Source organism: Cervus elaphus, chromosome 13 (genome assembly GCF_910594005.1).
Source record: "Cervus elaphus chromosome 13, mCerEla1.1, whole genome shotgun sequence".
Lineage (NCBI taxonomy): Eukaryota > Metazoa > Chordata > Mammalia > Artiodactyla > Cervidae > Cervus > Cervus elaphus.
The window spans coordinates 20,801,002-20,816,985 of NC_057827.1; the positions used below are offsets into that span (position 1 = coordinate 20,801,002).

The 15,984-nt window shown below is 42.6% G+C and overlaps 1 protein-coding gene across 3 annotated transcripts in view; it reads left to right on the forward strand.

Moving 5' to 3' along the window:
* The window catches only part of AGBL1 (AGBL carboxypeptidase 1), a 909,156-nt gene that overhangs the window by 167,210 nt on the left and 725,962 nt on the right, over positions 1-15,984 (forward strand). For all 3 annotated transcript variants that reach the window (XM_043922371.1, XM_043922372.1, XM_043922374.1), the window contains 4 exons: positions 5,880-6,045; positions 7,665-7,732; positions 13,813-13,929; positions 14,953-15,533. In XM_043922371.1, the coding sequence (XP_043778306.1) occupies positions 5,880-6,045; positions 7,665-7,732; positions 13,813-13,929; positions 14,953-15,533 (932 nt within the window). The remainder of the gene's footprint in view (positions 1-5,879; positions 6,046-7,664; positions 7,733-13,812; positions 13,930-14,952; positions 15,534-15,984) is intronic.

The window sequence follows — 15,984 nt, forward strand, 5'->3', positions numbered from 1 at the left end:
CTACTGTATAGCACAGGGAACTCTGCTTAACACACTGTCGTGATATGAATGGGCAGGAAGACAGAGAAAATGAAGAGATACATGTATATGTGGGACTTTCCCGGTGGCTCAATGGTAAAAAATACATCTGCAATGCAGGAGATATAGGTTTGATCCCTAGGTCGGGAAGATCCCCTGGAGAAGAAAATGGCAACCCACTCCAGTATTCTTGCTTGGGAAATTACATGATCAGAGGAGCCTGGCAGGCTACAGTCCACAGGGTCGCAGAAGAATTGGACACAATTTAGCGACTAAACAGCAATATGCATGTATGGCTGATACACTTTACTATACGGCAGAAACTAACATAATATTGTAAAGCAACTATACTCCAGTAAAATTAATTGGAAGTGTAAAGGTAGCAGGTGGGATGCCAGAGTGGAAATGGCCAAGCTCTGCAGAGGAAGGAGAGTTCCGTTTGGTCTTGGCTGACCAGAGAAGGCTTTGAGAAGGAAGTCATTGACATTTGAGTCAGGCCAGAACACCTTGAGAAACTTGGTTTGTGTGTGAAAGTGCAAGGGAGTCAGCCAGGAGGTACAGAGGGGATAGGAATGCAGTGTCCAACTTGAGAAACCACTAAGACATTTTGGAGAGTCAGGCAAGGAAAGACCTAGGCAAGGATGAGCCAGAAAGTCCTAACCCAAAGGTTTTTCTATGTAAGACAAGCCTGAATTGAAGCTTCTGGGCTTTAGAATTTGCCAATTATATTTGAAAAGTTTCTAGAGAGGGAGGAAGGAGAGGGACCACTCTAAGCCTGGTGTGAAAGAGCAATCCTCAGAGCCTGAAATCTGAATGACGAGAAAGTGAAGGTCTGACCATGAGGGTTCCAGAGTGAGGATTAAAAAAGGCGAATGGGCCGTCCCTCAGGTGCTGAGGTTGTGGGTAGGGCAGAAGCATGGGGAGGAAGAGAGGAAAGAAGTGAGGTGAAGTTGGAGACATAGGCAGGACCAGAGTGTCTGGAGCACCCTGAACCATGATAAAAAATACAACTTATTCCATCAGATTAAATACATTAAATATAAATTAAATACATTAAAAATAAAAATACGTATTATTTCCATCAGATTTTAAGCAGGTACAGAGAAGGGGAAAAGACAGATTTGGAGAGTTTGGGAAGACCAGATCATGTAGAGCCTTCTAGACCATGGAAAGGAATTCAGATTTCATTTCTCTCAGATGTGAAGCAGGGGAGTGACTTAATAGGATTTATGCTTAAAAAAATTTTTTTTTTTTTAAATTAGGGACTTCCATGTTGGTCTGGTGGCTGACTCCAAGCTCCTAATGCAGAGGGTCTGGGTTCGATCCCTGGTCAGGGAACTAGACCCCACATGTCTCAACAAAGAACCAAATAAATAAAAATAAATAAGTATTTTTAAAAAATTTAAAAAAAATTAATTGTGGTAAAAGTCATTTAACATGAAGTTGACCATCTTAACCAGTTTTCAGTGTATAGTCCAGTAGTGTTGAGTACCTTACACTCTTGTATAATCAATTTCTAAAGCTCATTTCATGCTGCAAAACTGAAACTCTACTTCCTTTCAAACTGATTTCAACTTGTCAAGGATCATGCTGGCTGCCACTGCAGAGGAGTATCCCAAGGCTTGGGAGGAGGAGGAGTTAGGAGGGAAGCGGAGAAGTCAGACCATGAGCGTCGAGGCAGGAGATGCTGATGGCTTTGGCTGGTGAGAAGCAGTTGCTGTTTAGTCACTAAGTCTGCTTGTGACCCCATGAACTATAGCACACCAGGCTCCTCTGTCCATGGGATTTCCAACAGGCAAGAATACTGGAGTGGGTTGCCGTCTCCTTCTCCAGGGCATCTTCCCAACCCAGGGATCGAACCTGGGCCTCCGGCATTGCAGGCGCGTTCATTACCACTGAGCCGCCATGGAAGCCCAGTGAGAAGCAGATCTGGAGCTTAAACCCAGGACCGTTTCTTCCTTGAGCGCCTCTTCCACTAGAACATCTCATTTTGTTATTGTGAGGATTGTTTCTAGGACTCCGCCGTGAGTTAGCAGTGGTCTCCTAAGATCTTTTCAGATTCTTATGAGATTTTATGATCCTAATGATGCCTCCTGGCATCCTCCTAGCTCACTTACCGAGTGTTTACTATTAGGCACTCATCTTACGTATAACTCATTTAATTCAGACACAGTCTTATGAGAGAGGTTCTGAAAGTATCTCCTCTTTAGAGATAAGGAAGCTGTAAAGAGAATTTGTATGTAGTAACTTACCAGGATTCCAGGTTGCACAGTTAGCCATCATCAGCCCAGGATTTGTTTTTTTTTTTTTTCAACATTTAACTTTTTATTTTATGTTAGGGTATAGCCGGTTAACGAAGTTGTGGTAGTTTTAGGTGAATAGCAAAGGGACTCAGCCATACATATACATGTATCCATTCCCTCCCAAATTCCTGTCCCATCCAGGTTGGCACATAACATTGAACAGAGTTCCCTGTGAACAACAATAGATCCTTGTTGGTGATCCATTTTGAATATAGCAGTGAGTACATGGTCTTCCCAAACTCTCTAGCTATGCCTTCCCCACTCCCCGCCCCCGGCCACTGTAAGTTCATTCTCTAAGTCTGTGAGCCTCTTTCTGTTTGGTAAATAAGTTCATTTGATCATTTCTTTTTAGATTCCCCATGTAAGGGATGTCATACAATATTTCTCCTTCTCTGACTTACTTCACTCAGTATGGTACTCTCTAGGTCCATCCATGTGGCTGCAAGTGGCATTATTTCATTCTTTTTATGGCTGAGAAGTACTCCATTGTGTACATGCACCACATCTTCTTTATCCATTCCTCTGTCGATGGGCATTTAGGTTACCTCCATGTCTTGGCTATTGTAAACAGTGCTGCAGTGAACATTGAGGTGCAGTCAAGGATTTGAATTCAGGTGGCCTTGCTCTGATCTGAGCTGTGTGCTATACGCTATTTCACTTACATATTATGAGAGTAGGATCTTTATCATCCCACAGCTGACTCAATGATATTAAACGTGAGTTGAATATTTTAAGAATTCTTGTATTTCATCATCTTTTTCAAGTAGCAGGTGGATGATTCGGAGTTATGGGAAGAGTGAGCCTATAGATGTCACCTTTGCCCCAATTCTGAGATATTTGTCCACAGAGATCCTATATCTTGGAGTCTTATCATCTGATTGTACACAACACAAGCACCTACCCTGCATTTGAAGGAGCCAAAGGGTGCATGCCCACTTAAATTTTGTGTCCTGAGCCCTTTCTTGCCTCACCTGGGTCTTGGTCATGATGCATTAAGACTAGGAAAATGTTGGCGAAGGATCTGCTGCTGCTGCTGCTAAGTCGCTTCAGTCATGTCTGATTCTGTTCGACCCCATAGACGGCAGCCCCCAGGCTCTCTGTCCCTGGAATTCTCCAGGCAAGAATACTGGAGTGGGTTGCCATCTTATTATAATAACTTGGACTCAAGGATCATCTTTATTTTTTTAATTAATTTTTATTGGAGTGTGGTTGCATTTGGAGTAGGAAATGGTAACCCACTCCAGGGTTCTTGCCCGGAAAATACCATGGATGGGGGAGCCTGGCTGGTTACAGTCCCTGAGGTCTCAAAGAGTGGACACAACTGAGCACTCATGCACATATTCCTTTGCAGTCTTGTGTTCCTTTCTTCTGTGCAGCAAGTGAGTCAGCCACACACTCACATACAGCCCTTCTCTTCTGGTTTCCTTCTCATTTAGGTCACCTGGAGCACAGAGCAGAGCTTCCTTAGCTTCATAGTAGGTTCTCGTTAGTTGTCTATCTTATACATAGTATCAGTCCAAGGATCACCTTCAAATTCATAAATGTTTTCTCCAGAGTAGAGCAGACACCAAATATAACATTATCCTTAATGTCTAGGTTTCTGTAGACATCATCACCCAAAGTCAGTTCATGGCATGGCGTAATCCAACAGGACACTTGGACTTGACTCCATCCTTTCACTTGCTTTTCACCTGCACCCTCCCACACCAACTAAAACACTGTTTCCATCATCAGCAGTGATACCAGTGACCGTCATAGACAGACCTGGCTTCCAGAGTACTGGCAGGTTTGAGCAAGTTGCCTGGCCTGGACTTGGCTCCATATCTCCTAAAGTTGTAACTCGGAGCGTTACCTCTGATCAGTCATCCACCTCACTCACCTCTCTTTATCGTCCACATTCAGTTCCCTCTTTTTCCAATCCTCATACTTTTCACCAAGCACTTGAAACTCCTTGAGCAGTCCCAGTGATGAAGTGGGCTTCTTGGGTAACTCAGATGGTAAAGGATCCACCTGCAATGCAGGAGACCTGGCATCGATCCCTGGGTTGGGAAGATCCCCTGGAGAAGGGAAAGGCTACCCACTCCAGTATTCTGGCCTGGAGAATTCCATGGACAGAGGAGCCTGGTGGGCTGCAGTCACAAAGAGTCAGACATGACTAACTAAGTCTTACTTTTGGTGGTGAAATAGCCTCAACTAATTTATTTTCCATGGAAAGTGTTTCCTGCTGTTGGTTCAGGTTACCTGATTGGTATTACTTGAGCACACTGAAGAGAGATAGCATTCTTTTCTCTTTTTGATGTGGACCAATTTTAAAGTCTTCATTGAGTTTGTTACAATATTGATTTTGTTGCTTTTATGTTTTGGTTTTTTGATTGCAAAGCATGTGCGATCTTAGCTCTCTGACCAGGGACTGAACTCACATCTCCTGCATTGGAAGGTGAAGTCTTACCCACTGGACCACTAGGGAAGTCCCAGTCATTCTTGATTGTAGTAAGAACTTTATGTTTTGAAAGTTGGCTTACTTTTATTTTACTCTGAAGTCATTTGGGTAGCTTAAATTCATGGCTTAAATTTTATTAACTTTTTTCCCTTCATGTTCTTTCCTGTGGGGCTTCCTATAATGTGGGCCTGAAGGTACCATGCAGGGCATCACTGTAGACAGTCTCTGCCCTGTGGCATGTTCTAAAGCATCTTCCATATCTCCTGCTATGACTTATTGGCCTCAGAGCTTACTAGGGGCCCTTTAAGAATGTCACACTGGAGGCTTTCATTAATCAACTCTCTGTACCAAATCGGGAGACAAAATGTTTACTAAGAGACTGAAGAAAGTCGTCATGCTTTTGCCAAAGAGATCCTGACCACTCCCAACTCCCTTTCTCTCTCTCAGTTTAGTATACTTGTTCTTACATTTTCCACAGTGCCTGAAAAGCAGGATCTTGTCATGTTCCATCAGTATCAAAATGTTACCTCTTGCAAACTCAAATTTTCTTTGCTTTGTGTAGCTACCAAGAGGGATCGACACTGTGGGCTTTGAGAAGAAGCATGCTATTTAAGTCAGGTGCTTGGGATTCTCTTAATCTTTCTTCTGATTTCATATTTTACATCTTCCTTGATATTTTCCCCTCAGATAATAGCTGAAAGAGAACAATAAAACTTCTATCAGTTCAGCTGCTCACTCTCTAATTTAGGGGATAATTCACAGTGACACATGGATGGTTGAAGGAAGATGTCATTTCCTTTCCTTCCATCAGCTCTTCTAGACAATATCTTACCTCAGGTGCAACCTCCCTTGAAAATCTTTCAAGTCTATTTTCAAATTAAATTCACCCCAGTAATATATGAGCTGTAAAAGAGAAATAAAAATGTAGATGATAGACTGGACCAAAGCAGATTCTACATTAGACAAAATGCTACATTAGAATGTTCAGATTAGCTGGTCTACCTTAAAGATATTTACTGTGCATTTAGGCTGTGTGTAGTTCATTACCTAAAATACCGTTATAACAAAGGGGCTCTGCAGAAGATGGTGGTGTCTGATAGGATATTCTCTTTGTTTAGAACTGCCTGGATGACCAAAGTCTGGAGCCTGTCATCTCCATTGTTCTTCAGATCCTGAGACAATGCCACCCTAAGAGTCCACTTCCCTTGGTAACAACCAGCAGCGCTTATTCTTTTCCAGTTCCTGGGATCATCACCTCTGAAACTCCGTGTGTTCTAACTGAAGGTAAATATGTGGATATACAGATCTTCCTGTGGCTCAGTGGAAAAGAGTCCACCTGCCAATGCAGGAGATGCAGGTATGATCCCTGGGTTGGGAAGATCCTCTGGAGGAGGAAATGGCAACCCACTCCAGTATTCTTGCCTGGAGAATCCCATGGACAGAGGAGTCTGGCAGGCTGCAGTTCATGAGGTCACAAAGAGTCAGACACAACTGAGTGACTAAGCACGTACACAATGTGTGGGTAGTTATTCTGTACTCATTTTGGTCATAGCTATAAGCTTTATGATGAATTTTTGCATTTGGATAATATTTCAGAGGCCTGTGGATGAAAGTAGAATCAGTTTTTTTTTTTTTTACAGATTAACCATGATTATCTAATAAGCTAATTAGACAGATGAATGAAAAGGCAAATTTTTCGTAACACCAAGCTCATTAATTTTGTCCTTTATTATTAACTGTTGCCAGTTTGCATCACTGACTCGATGGACATGAGTTTGAGTAAGCTCCAGGAGTTGGTGATGAACAGGGAAGCTTGGCGTGCTGCAGTTCATGGGGTCTCAAAGAGTCGGACATGACTGAGAAACTGAACTGAACTGATGGAATGACTGTATGGTCATCTCACCTGATTAAAAAAAAAAAATCTATTTCCAGTCCCATGATGGAGTCCCTCAACTGTACAGACTGGTTCTAGAATGAATTTGCCTTAAGGATAGAATTGAAATTAAACTTTTGCTGTTTACTACCCCCACAGTACAGGAGAAGGCAATGGCACCCCACTCCAGTATTCTTGCCTGGAAAATCCCATGGACGGAGGAGCCTGGTAGGCTGCAGTCCATGGGGTCGCTAAGAGTCGGACACGACTTCACTTTCACTTTCACCCCACAGTAGTCATGTTAGAATACTTGACAGTGTGATTATCCATTGTCCAAGAAGATTTTGTTGTCAGAGGATTCTAGTGCTTTTCAACTTTGTCCTTTTTTCAGGGAACAGATTTTCTGTAGGCATCATCTTGTTGCAATGACACTGGATGCTTTCTTTGGACTTTTGTTTTAAATAAGTTCCTTCATACTAAAATTAGGGAGTCAATCAAAGTGCTGTCGACATTACCGCAGCTTTGACATGTATGTGATCACTAAACTCTGGCAATGTGAGTTGCATAACTACTTCTATATCGGTGGAGGAAGCCAGAATGGTCCACGTGCCTGCTAAGTTGCTCAGTCCTGTCCAAATCTTTGTGACCCCATGAACTATAGCCTGCAAAGCTCCTTTTTCCTTGGGATTCTCCAGGCAAGAATACTGGAGTGGGTTGCCATTTCCTCCTCCAGGGGATCTTCCCAACTCAGGGACTGAACCTGCGTCTCCTGCATTGCAGGCATATACTTTACTGCTTGAGCCATCTGGGAAGCCATGTGTCATTTTATTCTGCAATCATTTTGCATTCAGCATGAGGCAGCACTTTAGACTTCATGAGATAGTGCTCTTGTGTGCCTATATTTGCACAAATTACACATGCAATAATTGAGGTCTTGTGCACTTAATAATAGCCTCCTAGTTGTGAGAAAAAGTACTAACCATTGTGTTCTAAGAATCCCAACCCACCTCTGTTTTGTTTCCCCACTTAGAAGATTATGAAGATGATGGTGAGGAAGAAGAGGACAAAGACTCAGATTCTGAAGATGTGAAAGAGGAAGTAGGTACACTTGCCCTTGATTCAAATGATCAATTCTCAATTATCAAAGGAAAATGCCCTTTTCTATGTTCAGCTGAACCCACAGTAAATTGTAAGGACATACTTTTGTGCTTCCCTGGTAGCTCAGCTGGTGAAGAATCTGCCTGCGATGCAGGAGACCCCGGTTCAATTCCTGGGTCAGGAAGATCTCCTGGAGAAGGGATAGGCTGCCCACTCCAGTATTCTTGGGCTTCCCTGGTGGCTCAGCTGGTAAAGAATCTGCCTGCAATGCAGGAGACCTGAGTCAGTCCTGGGGTTGGGAAGATCCCCTGGAAAGGGGAATGGCTACCCACTCCAGTGTTCTGGTCTGGATGAGCGACCTTCACATTGTGCTTCCACTCCAGGGCCCGGCAGGTACTGATGCTGAGTTAGTGACGGCTACTGTTGTCATTTTCATCTTGGTAGGTCCTATACAGCCTTATTGCCACATCAGAAGCTCTCTGTTATTAGGCACTAGTATTCCATCAGGATGAGCCTCAGGTAGACACTCCTGGTTGGTGTATTTAATAAGTGTGAATGTTCAGGCAATAAGTTCAGGCAAATAAGTTCAGGCAATAAGACCATGGAAACTTTTTCTGGTAGATCTTCAGTACCTTTGTAAGTTAGCCTTTTCTACTCACTCTATACACACAGGACCACTGTGTTGTGCAACTCCACTTACCTTTGAGTTGATGTGAGCTGTGTTCCCTTGGGTTGTATTGTGATCATCCTAACCAGCAGAAAGTGGTGCCTTTTGGTCTCCGTCACTGATAACCTGTGCTATAGAGTGGAGGTCAGCAAACTTTCTAGGGGAGGTCAAATGATCATTGCTGTAGGCTTCGTGGACCTTTCAGCCTCTGTCACAATGACTCAGCTTCGCTGTTGTAGCACAAAAGCAGCCGTAGACAAATGTGTAAACAATAGGGACGGTGGGGCACAGTTTGCTGACTGCATTTCTAGAAAAGGCTTTCTGAACATTGGCACTATTGGCATTCGACCAGATAATTCTTAGTTGTGGTGGCTTGCCTTGTGCATTGTAGGATGTTAGTAGGATCCCTGACCTCACTGCCCAAGGCGCTGGTGACACCCACCGCTTTGACCCCTCAGTCATGAACAAAACTGTGTCTTGTTGTTGTCTAGTCACTAGGTCGTGTCTGACTCTTGGCGACCCCATGGGCTGTGGCCTGCAGAGCTCCTCTCTCCATGGACTTCTCCAGGCAAGAACATTGGAATGAATTGCCATTTCCTTCTCCAGGGGATCTTCCTGACCTAGGGATCAAACCTGAGTCCCCTGTATTCTCAAGTCACTCGAGAAGCCCAAAACTGTCTCTAGGACTTGCCACATATCTCTGGGGATGGGGGTGCGGGGGAACAGAAATCACCTTGTGGTTGAGAACTACTGCTCTAGAAAAATGATAATTCATCTATGAGTTATAATTATATCTCCATTTCTGTTGGTGTCCGTGAACAAGTCCCTTCAAGTTACAGTTCCTTAATTTTGACACCTGGGAAATAAGACTGAAAAGTACGCACTAGCTTTTATGACATTCCTGGAGATGAAGTCTGAGTTTAAAAATCTGTCTGTCTATCTATTTATCATCTATCATCTACTCATTTATCATCTATATGTCTATCTATCAATTGCATATCTATTTATCTACCCACCTATATATCTATCATCTATATTTATTGATATATCTATCATCTATCTACCTTTCTATTATGTATATATCTATTTACCTGTATCATGTGTATCTATTGACCTACCTACCTACCTATCATCTCTATCTGTAGTTCAATGTAATTCACCTTTATCTATCTATATATTTATCTATCTACCTGTCTATCATCTATATGTCAATTTATATATCTCACATCTATCTACCTACCTATCTATATCTGTCTATCTAGCTCACCTGTATCTATCTGTTCATCTGTCTAGCCATCCATCATTCCGTCCTCCTCCCTCCCTTCTCTTCCACCTACATATCTACCTAGAGAGAAAGGGACTTTTTGCATTATCTATCATAATAATCACCCACCTTGCTATTGGTAGTACTAGACGTAGAGGGTCTACCTCTTAGCCAGGTCTCTAGGTTAAGGCTGTGATTGATATTCCGGTGTGCTCAGGGTTCTGTTGATAAGCAGAATCATTTTCGAAGTCATCAGAAGCAGACTGGCTCTTTGCTGTGGCTTGCCGGTGCAGGCCTATGGAGAGCTTGCTGACTTATTCGAATAATACTGTGCTGCTGCAGTCATTCATCAATGCCACGTTTCCTCCCCTCTTGCGGGCCCTTTGATAACTGAATGTTTGATGCTGAGTGTCAGTTGTCTCTTGTATCTGATGTGAAGGGCCAAGTTGCAGGCTGGTGCCTGACTTTACACGGCATGGGGTTGTGGGGTGGAGAGCTTTCAGACCATCTCCCTGCCCCCACCCCTGGCTCTGCAGATGATGGTGAGTTGGGATGGAGGGGAATCTAAACAAATAAATAAATCCAGCTGGGAAGGAAGCATAAGACAAATGAGTGAGGCCCTGGAAATAATTCATCAAGAGCCTTCAAACCAAAGAGAAGGTGAGAAGTTAGTGTGTAAGCATGCATTGTAGAGAAACAGAAAAACAGTGGAAGGGCTTGATTCTGGGGGTGTTGCAAAAGTCAGGGGACTGGTGCCCCAGCAAACTTGTTTTCCCCAGGAGAAGACAGCAGTGTTTTCTCCTAGATATGTGGCCAAGCCTTCCCAGGTGACGCTAGTGGTAAAGAACCTGCCAGCCAGTGCAGGAGATGTAAGAGATGTGGGTTTGATCCCTATGTCAGGAAAATCTCTTGAAGGAGGAAATGCCAACCTACTCCAGTATTCTTGTCTGGAGAATCCCATGGACAGAAGAGCCTGGCGGGCTACGGTCCACAGGATGAAAAGAGTCGGACATGAGTGAAACGATGCAACAGCAGCAGCATATGGGCAAGAAGCCAGGAGTATTTATTTCTGGTCAGAGAAGTGACCCAGGCCTTTAACTTACAGCCTTTTTATTTGAAAAATCTTAGTTGCTAATTGGGAGGAGTCTGTTAGAAAGAATGATTAAAAGGAATTTCTTGTATCTGTCAAGGGTCTTGAGAGTGGATGGTTGGGTGCTGTTCTTTGATTGAAAAGTGTCATCATAAGGAAGGAGAAACTTGCAATGAATTTCAACTGGGAGTTGGCCATGTTTTTTCCTTCACAAAAATAAACATTAGATTTAGACAGACCCTGGAGAAGAGAAGGATGTACAGAGTGAATTCAAGCTCTTCCTTTTTTTCCCTCCTCTTAAACTTTTTATTTCTTTCGGGTATTTTCTTGGATATGATTCATGTGTGCAGTGGCATGCTAAGTTCTTAGGGATGATATTATGATACAAAAGCAGATGAGACACAGTTTTTATCTTCAGAGAAATCAGTCTGGTCAACTTGGGAATTGTGTCTGCCAGAGTTCAAATTAGTCCCTTCAAAATGGGTGTTGAACACAAATCTAATGCTGGCCAAAGTCAGTATTGGAAAGGTCCAGTCTAAGGAGGAAGGACCTTATCTGGGTTATATGGGTTTCAGAATCCCTAAATGAGGACGCTTGTCTGGGTTCCTGTGAGTGCAGAGAGGTTAGTCTACCGCTAAATAAATATAAATGGCATTTATAAAATATGGAAGGAGTTGACAACTTGCCTGTATGCCTGGAGATTCAGAGGCCAAGATTCAATCTTTAAAGACCCGAAGTGATCTCTGGGGGAATTCTCTGGTGGTCCAGTAGCTAAGACTCCAAGTTCCCAATGCAGTGGGCCAAGGTTTGATGTTTGGTTGATCAGGAAACTAGATCCCACATGCTGCAACTAAGAGCTGGTACAGCCAAAGAAATAAATGAATAAATAAATATTTTTTTAAAAAGTAATGGTCTCTTACAAGTACTTCACTTTACTGTTACACGAAGAAAGGTATCATAGACAATATATAAATGACTGGGCATGGTTGTGTTATGATAAAACTTATTTACACAAAGAAGCAGTGGGTCATCAGTCATGTCCAAGTCTTTGTGACCCTGTATACCATAGCCTTCCAGGCTCCTCTGTCCATGGGATTCTCCAGGCAAGAATGCTGGAGTTGGTTTCTGCACCCTTTCCCAGGGGATCTTCCTGTCCCAGGGAATTGAACCTGCGTCTCTCATATCTCCAGCACCGGCAGGCGGGTTCTTTACCACTAGCACCACCTGGGAAATCCACAGATTGCTAACCGGCTCTAATGCTAAGTAGGTCACCTAGTTAGCCTGAAACTCATGGGTTACTGAACACTCATCACACCAGACATACTGGCCTTACTTGCTGGTAGGGAGATGCTTCTCAATGCCTGCCAGGTTGCATTTCCATTGGGGTATGGAAATGGGGGTATGCATTTCCGCTGGGGTATGCCACCTCGGGGTATGGCTGAGGCTGGAGCAGAGGTGGTGGGAGCAAGGAGGATCTGACAGATGAAGCTGGAAAGGATAAGTGTTGGGATCTCTAATACCAGGCTAAGGAATTTGGGTCTGAAAATATTGTTATGTCAACCTCATGGGAATCCATATTTCTTTTAATTTAAAGTTTGGAGGGAAATTGCAGAAGATGGATGAAATATTGCATTTTTATCCCCTGAATCAGGAATATAAACATTTATTTTCACAATTTATTTGATTTAGGGAAGAATAATCCAGACTCTCAGGACTCTCAGATTTTTCCTTAACTAACAAAATAGACTCCTAAACCATAGGGTAGAATCTGCCCCCCCCCCACCTCGTGTGCCCCCCACCTCCATTTTTTTTAGGGAAACTTGATCTAGGAGAAGCACAGAGAGATGAAGAGATTAAACTGTTTGATTCTTGGTGTCCTTTCTCCATATGAATCTATAACCTTTGGAAAATAGAGAAGTGTTTGGAGGAGAGTCACTGTCACTGTAAAACTATTATGAAATGATGATCTAGAAGAAGAAATAAAGCATCTGGGATTACTCGGTCCAATGGAGATAAGGCTGGTGGTGACTTGGTAAACTTCTAGATGTACAAAGAGATAAAGGTGTAGCCGGGGGTTACAACCTCCTCTACAGAGCCTGGGAGTTCCAGCATCATCTTGACTCCTCCAGTCTTCCTCTTACGCTTTATGCTTCAACCACCTTCTTTCTATGTAAAAGTTTTTAAAAAAAATATTTTACTGAAGTATAGTTGATTTATCATGTGTTGTTAATTTCTCGTGTACAGCAAAGTGATTCAGTTAGACATACATAAACATTCTTGTTCTGTATGTGAGTGTGTACATTCAGCCACCTTCTTTCTGTAAGCAAATTTAAGCCATTTTTGTATTTTTTTTTTTCGGTTAGTAATTCGTTTCCCCAAGTCTTTGCCTAGTTAGTCCTTATTATCATTTAGGTCTAGTTAAAATGTGACTTCCTCAGCTTCTTGTACCCCAGCCTCACTCATAATCACTCTACCCCCTTTCATTCTTCTCATGACATTTATCACTGTTCAAAGTCACCTTGTTCATGCATTTGCTTTCTTAATTCCTGTCTTCCTTCTCTCAGTAGGAGGCAAGTTCTATGGAATCATGCACCTTGGTCTGTTCCATTATCTCTGGGTCTCAGTACCCAGGCTAGTACCCTTTCATAGTTGGTTCTCATTAAATGTTTGCAAAAAGAATTATTTAAATCGGTAGATAGATGAATAAATATTACAATTACAATTATGTTGAAGAAAGTGGTGATGAGATAAAAGCAATTCTTTTATATTGTTTACCCAGTTCATCTCATTTTGCATAAATTATTTATTTGTGATGAATGTTGATAAATACTGACATGAATGCTGAGAAAAATTATCTTCTTTCTTTTTATTTAAGAAATACAATCTTACATGTTAAATTATCCTTGACTAGGCTAGCCCTATAATTTGGAGGCTAGAGAACTGTGCCCATGATTCTGAAGAATCACATCTGTAGCTTGTCTCGGTATTTCTCAGGATGGCATACGTTTTGAGTAAACATATGCCTGTTGGTAACATATGTTTTGAATATTCCATTGCAGGATGATGACTTGGAAACAGATGTGAACAAGCTGAGCTCCAAACCTGGTCTTGACCGACCCGAAGAAGAACTAATGCAATACAAGGCGATGTGTCTTGAGCTTTCCTGTAGCTTTGAGGTAGAATGTCAGCTGTGGTTCTGCTCCTTGGTGATGCCAGTGGGTTCTTTGCAGGCACTGGGAGGCCAGACAGGTTTCCACAAGGAAAGCATCACTCATCTTTAGCAATCTGCTTCTGGGGTCTTTCTGAAAGAGAAGTGTAAGGCTAAACAAAAATGTGAGAAGATGGCAGAGCCGCAATGCATGCAAGGGTTCTACAGTGTGACACCGGCACCTAGGAAGGAAGTAGGATGAAGGCCCACATTGCAGCCTGTTGTCTGGTGGGCAAGTGTCCACCCCCACACACTGATAAGCAAGTGAAAATCTTGGTGATTTAACTGTCCCCTTGTCAAAATGGAAAGGTTGTACTCCTTGGCTTTCTGAAGGTGACCAGGCTGATTCTAGGGTTTCTCTGTTAGTGGATACAAATCAAGAACCTCATACCTAGTGATGTCAGTTCAGTGACTAGTTGCTGTTGCTACTTCTGCTCCCACCCAAATTTTAGACCTACTTTTGGACCTCCATTCTTTTCTTATGATTCTTAATAAAGCATGAATTTAGCCACTTCTAAGAGTATAAGCTAAGCCACTTATAGAAGAGAGTTAACATACTGTATTTTGCTCTAGAAAGCAGAAGGGGATCAGTGGGTAAAAGTTTCAGGGAAGGAAATTTTAATTACATGTGAAAGAGAATATCTTAAAAATAATCAAAATCATCCACAAATGCAAAGAAGCAGCTCAGGATGCAAGGAAGCTTCTGTAAGTGAGTTGTTTGCCTAGACTGTAAATGCTTGAGGTGTCTCGGGAGGCATTCATGTAGAACTGTGCTAGACCCACTGAATGCCCCTTCCAAATGCGAGTTGCTAGGATTCTACCACTTCTTTCACTCTTGAAGCTTAGACTTTCGTTGACTGACCTTGGAGAAAGCTTTCCAGTTGACAGGATTTATGCTTAGCTCTGTGCCCAGAGAGTAAGGACAGGGATCGGATTGCATTCTCTGTTGGAAGGAAACAATGACATATTCCTTTCCCCTTTTAACCTGAAGGAACTGGAGTCCAAGCCTGGAGATGATCTGAATTCTGATGAGACTGAGTATGCCAATCACCGTCACATTCCGACTGCTGCCTCCCCAAAGGGGCTTTGCTTGAATAAGGACCAAATCTCCGAGGGACAAGAAAAAGAAGTCCCAGTCCAAACCTCTCTTCTGAGCAGGGTGAAGATGGGGAGGTCCAACGTACATCTAACTTCCAAAAGAGGACCTGGAATGAATTCACACCAAAATGTACACTCTAATGGTCCTGGGATAGGTTCTTCTGGAAGTGATGTCTCAAACATTCAGGCATCCTTCCAAGAGGATGCTTGGGACATGGATGCAATTTCCTGCCCAAGGATAAGTGCTTCCTTTTCCAATTCTGCTAAGACTAGAGAAACTGCCAAATTCATAGATCAGCTCCTGCAGACACATCTGAAGCCTGTGGTCTTCCATGACCCCTATCTTTATATGGCCAAAGCCAGGATAACCAGATCTGTGGCTGACTTCACCAGGATGGCATTTCCTGATTTCTGGGGACATTGTCCACCTCTCTCTGCCCAGCCTATGTTGCAACGTAAATGTGGAGTCCAAAGGTGATGGTGTTACTGACTTGGGAGCTATGTGGTTTTTTGTTTTTTTTTCTTCTTTAGTAAATATTTTTGTAGGTAGAATGGTTGGTGCAGATAGTTCTGTTATCTTCAAGAAAGTGAACATTAGTCAGGAGTGTCTGAAAACCCTTAAAGACAAGCTTTCTTGATGGTCCAGTGCTTAGGACTTCACCCTTCAATGCAGGGGGTGCTGATTCGATCCCTGGTCTGGGAGCTAAGCTCCCGCCTGCCAAAACACTAAAGCATAAAAACAGTATTGTATACAATAAAGCAGTATTGTAACAAATTCAATAAAGACTTTAAAAATGGTCCACATCAAAAAAAAAATTAAAAAAACCCAAAGACCCTTAAGAAACTTTTTGCCAAATATACAAGCTTGTCTCCCTACTAGGACATTTCAGAACCAAGTATAGAGTGAGGTGAGGTGAGGTGAAGT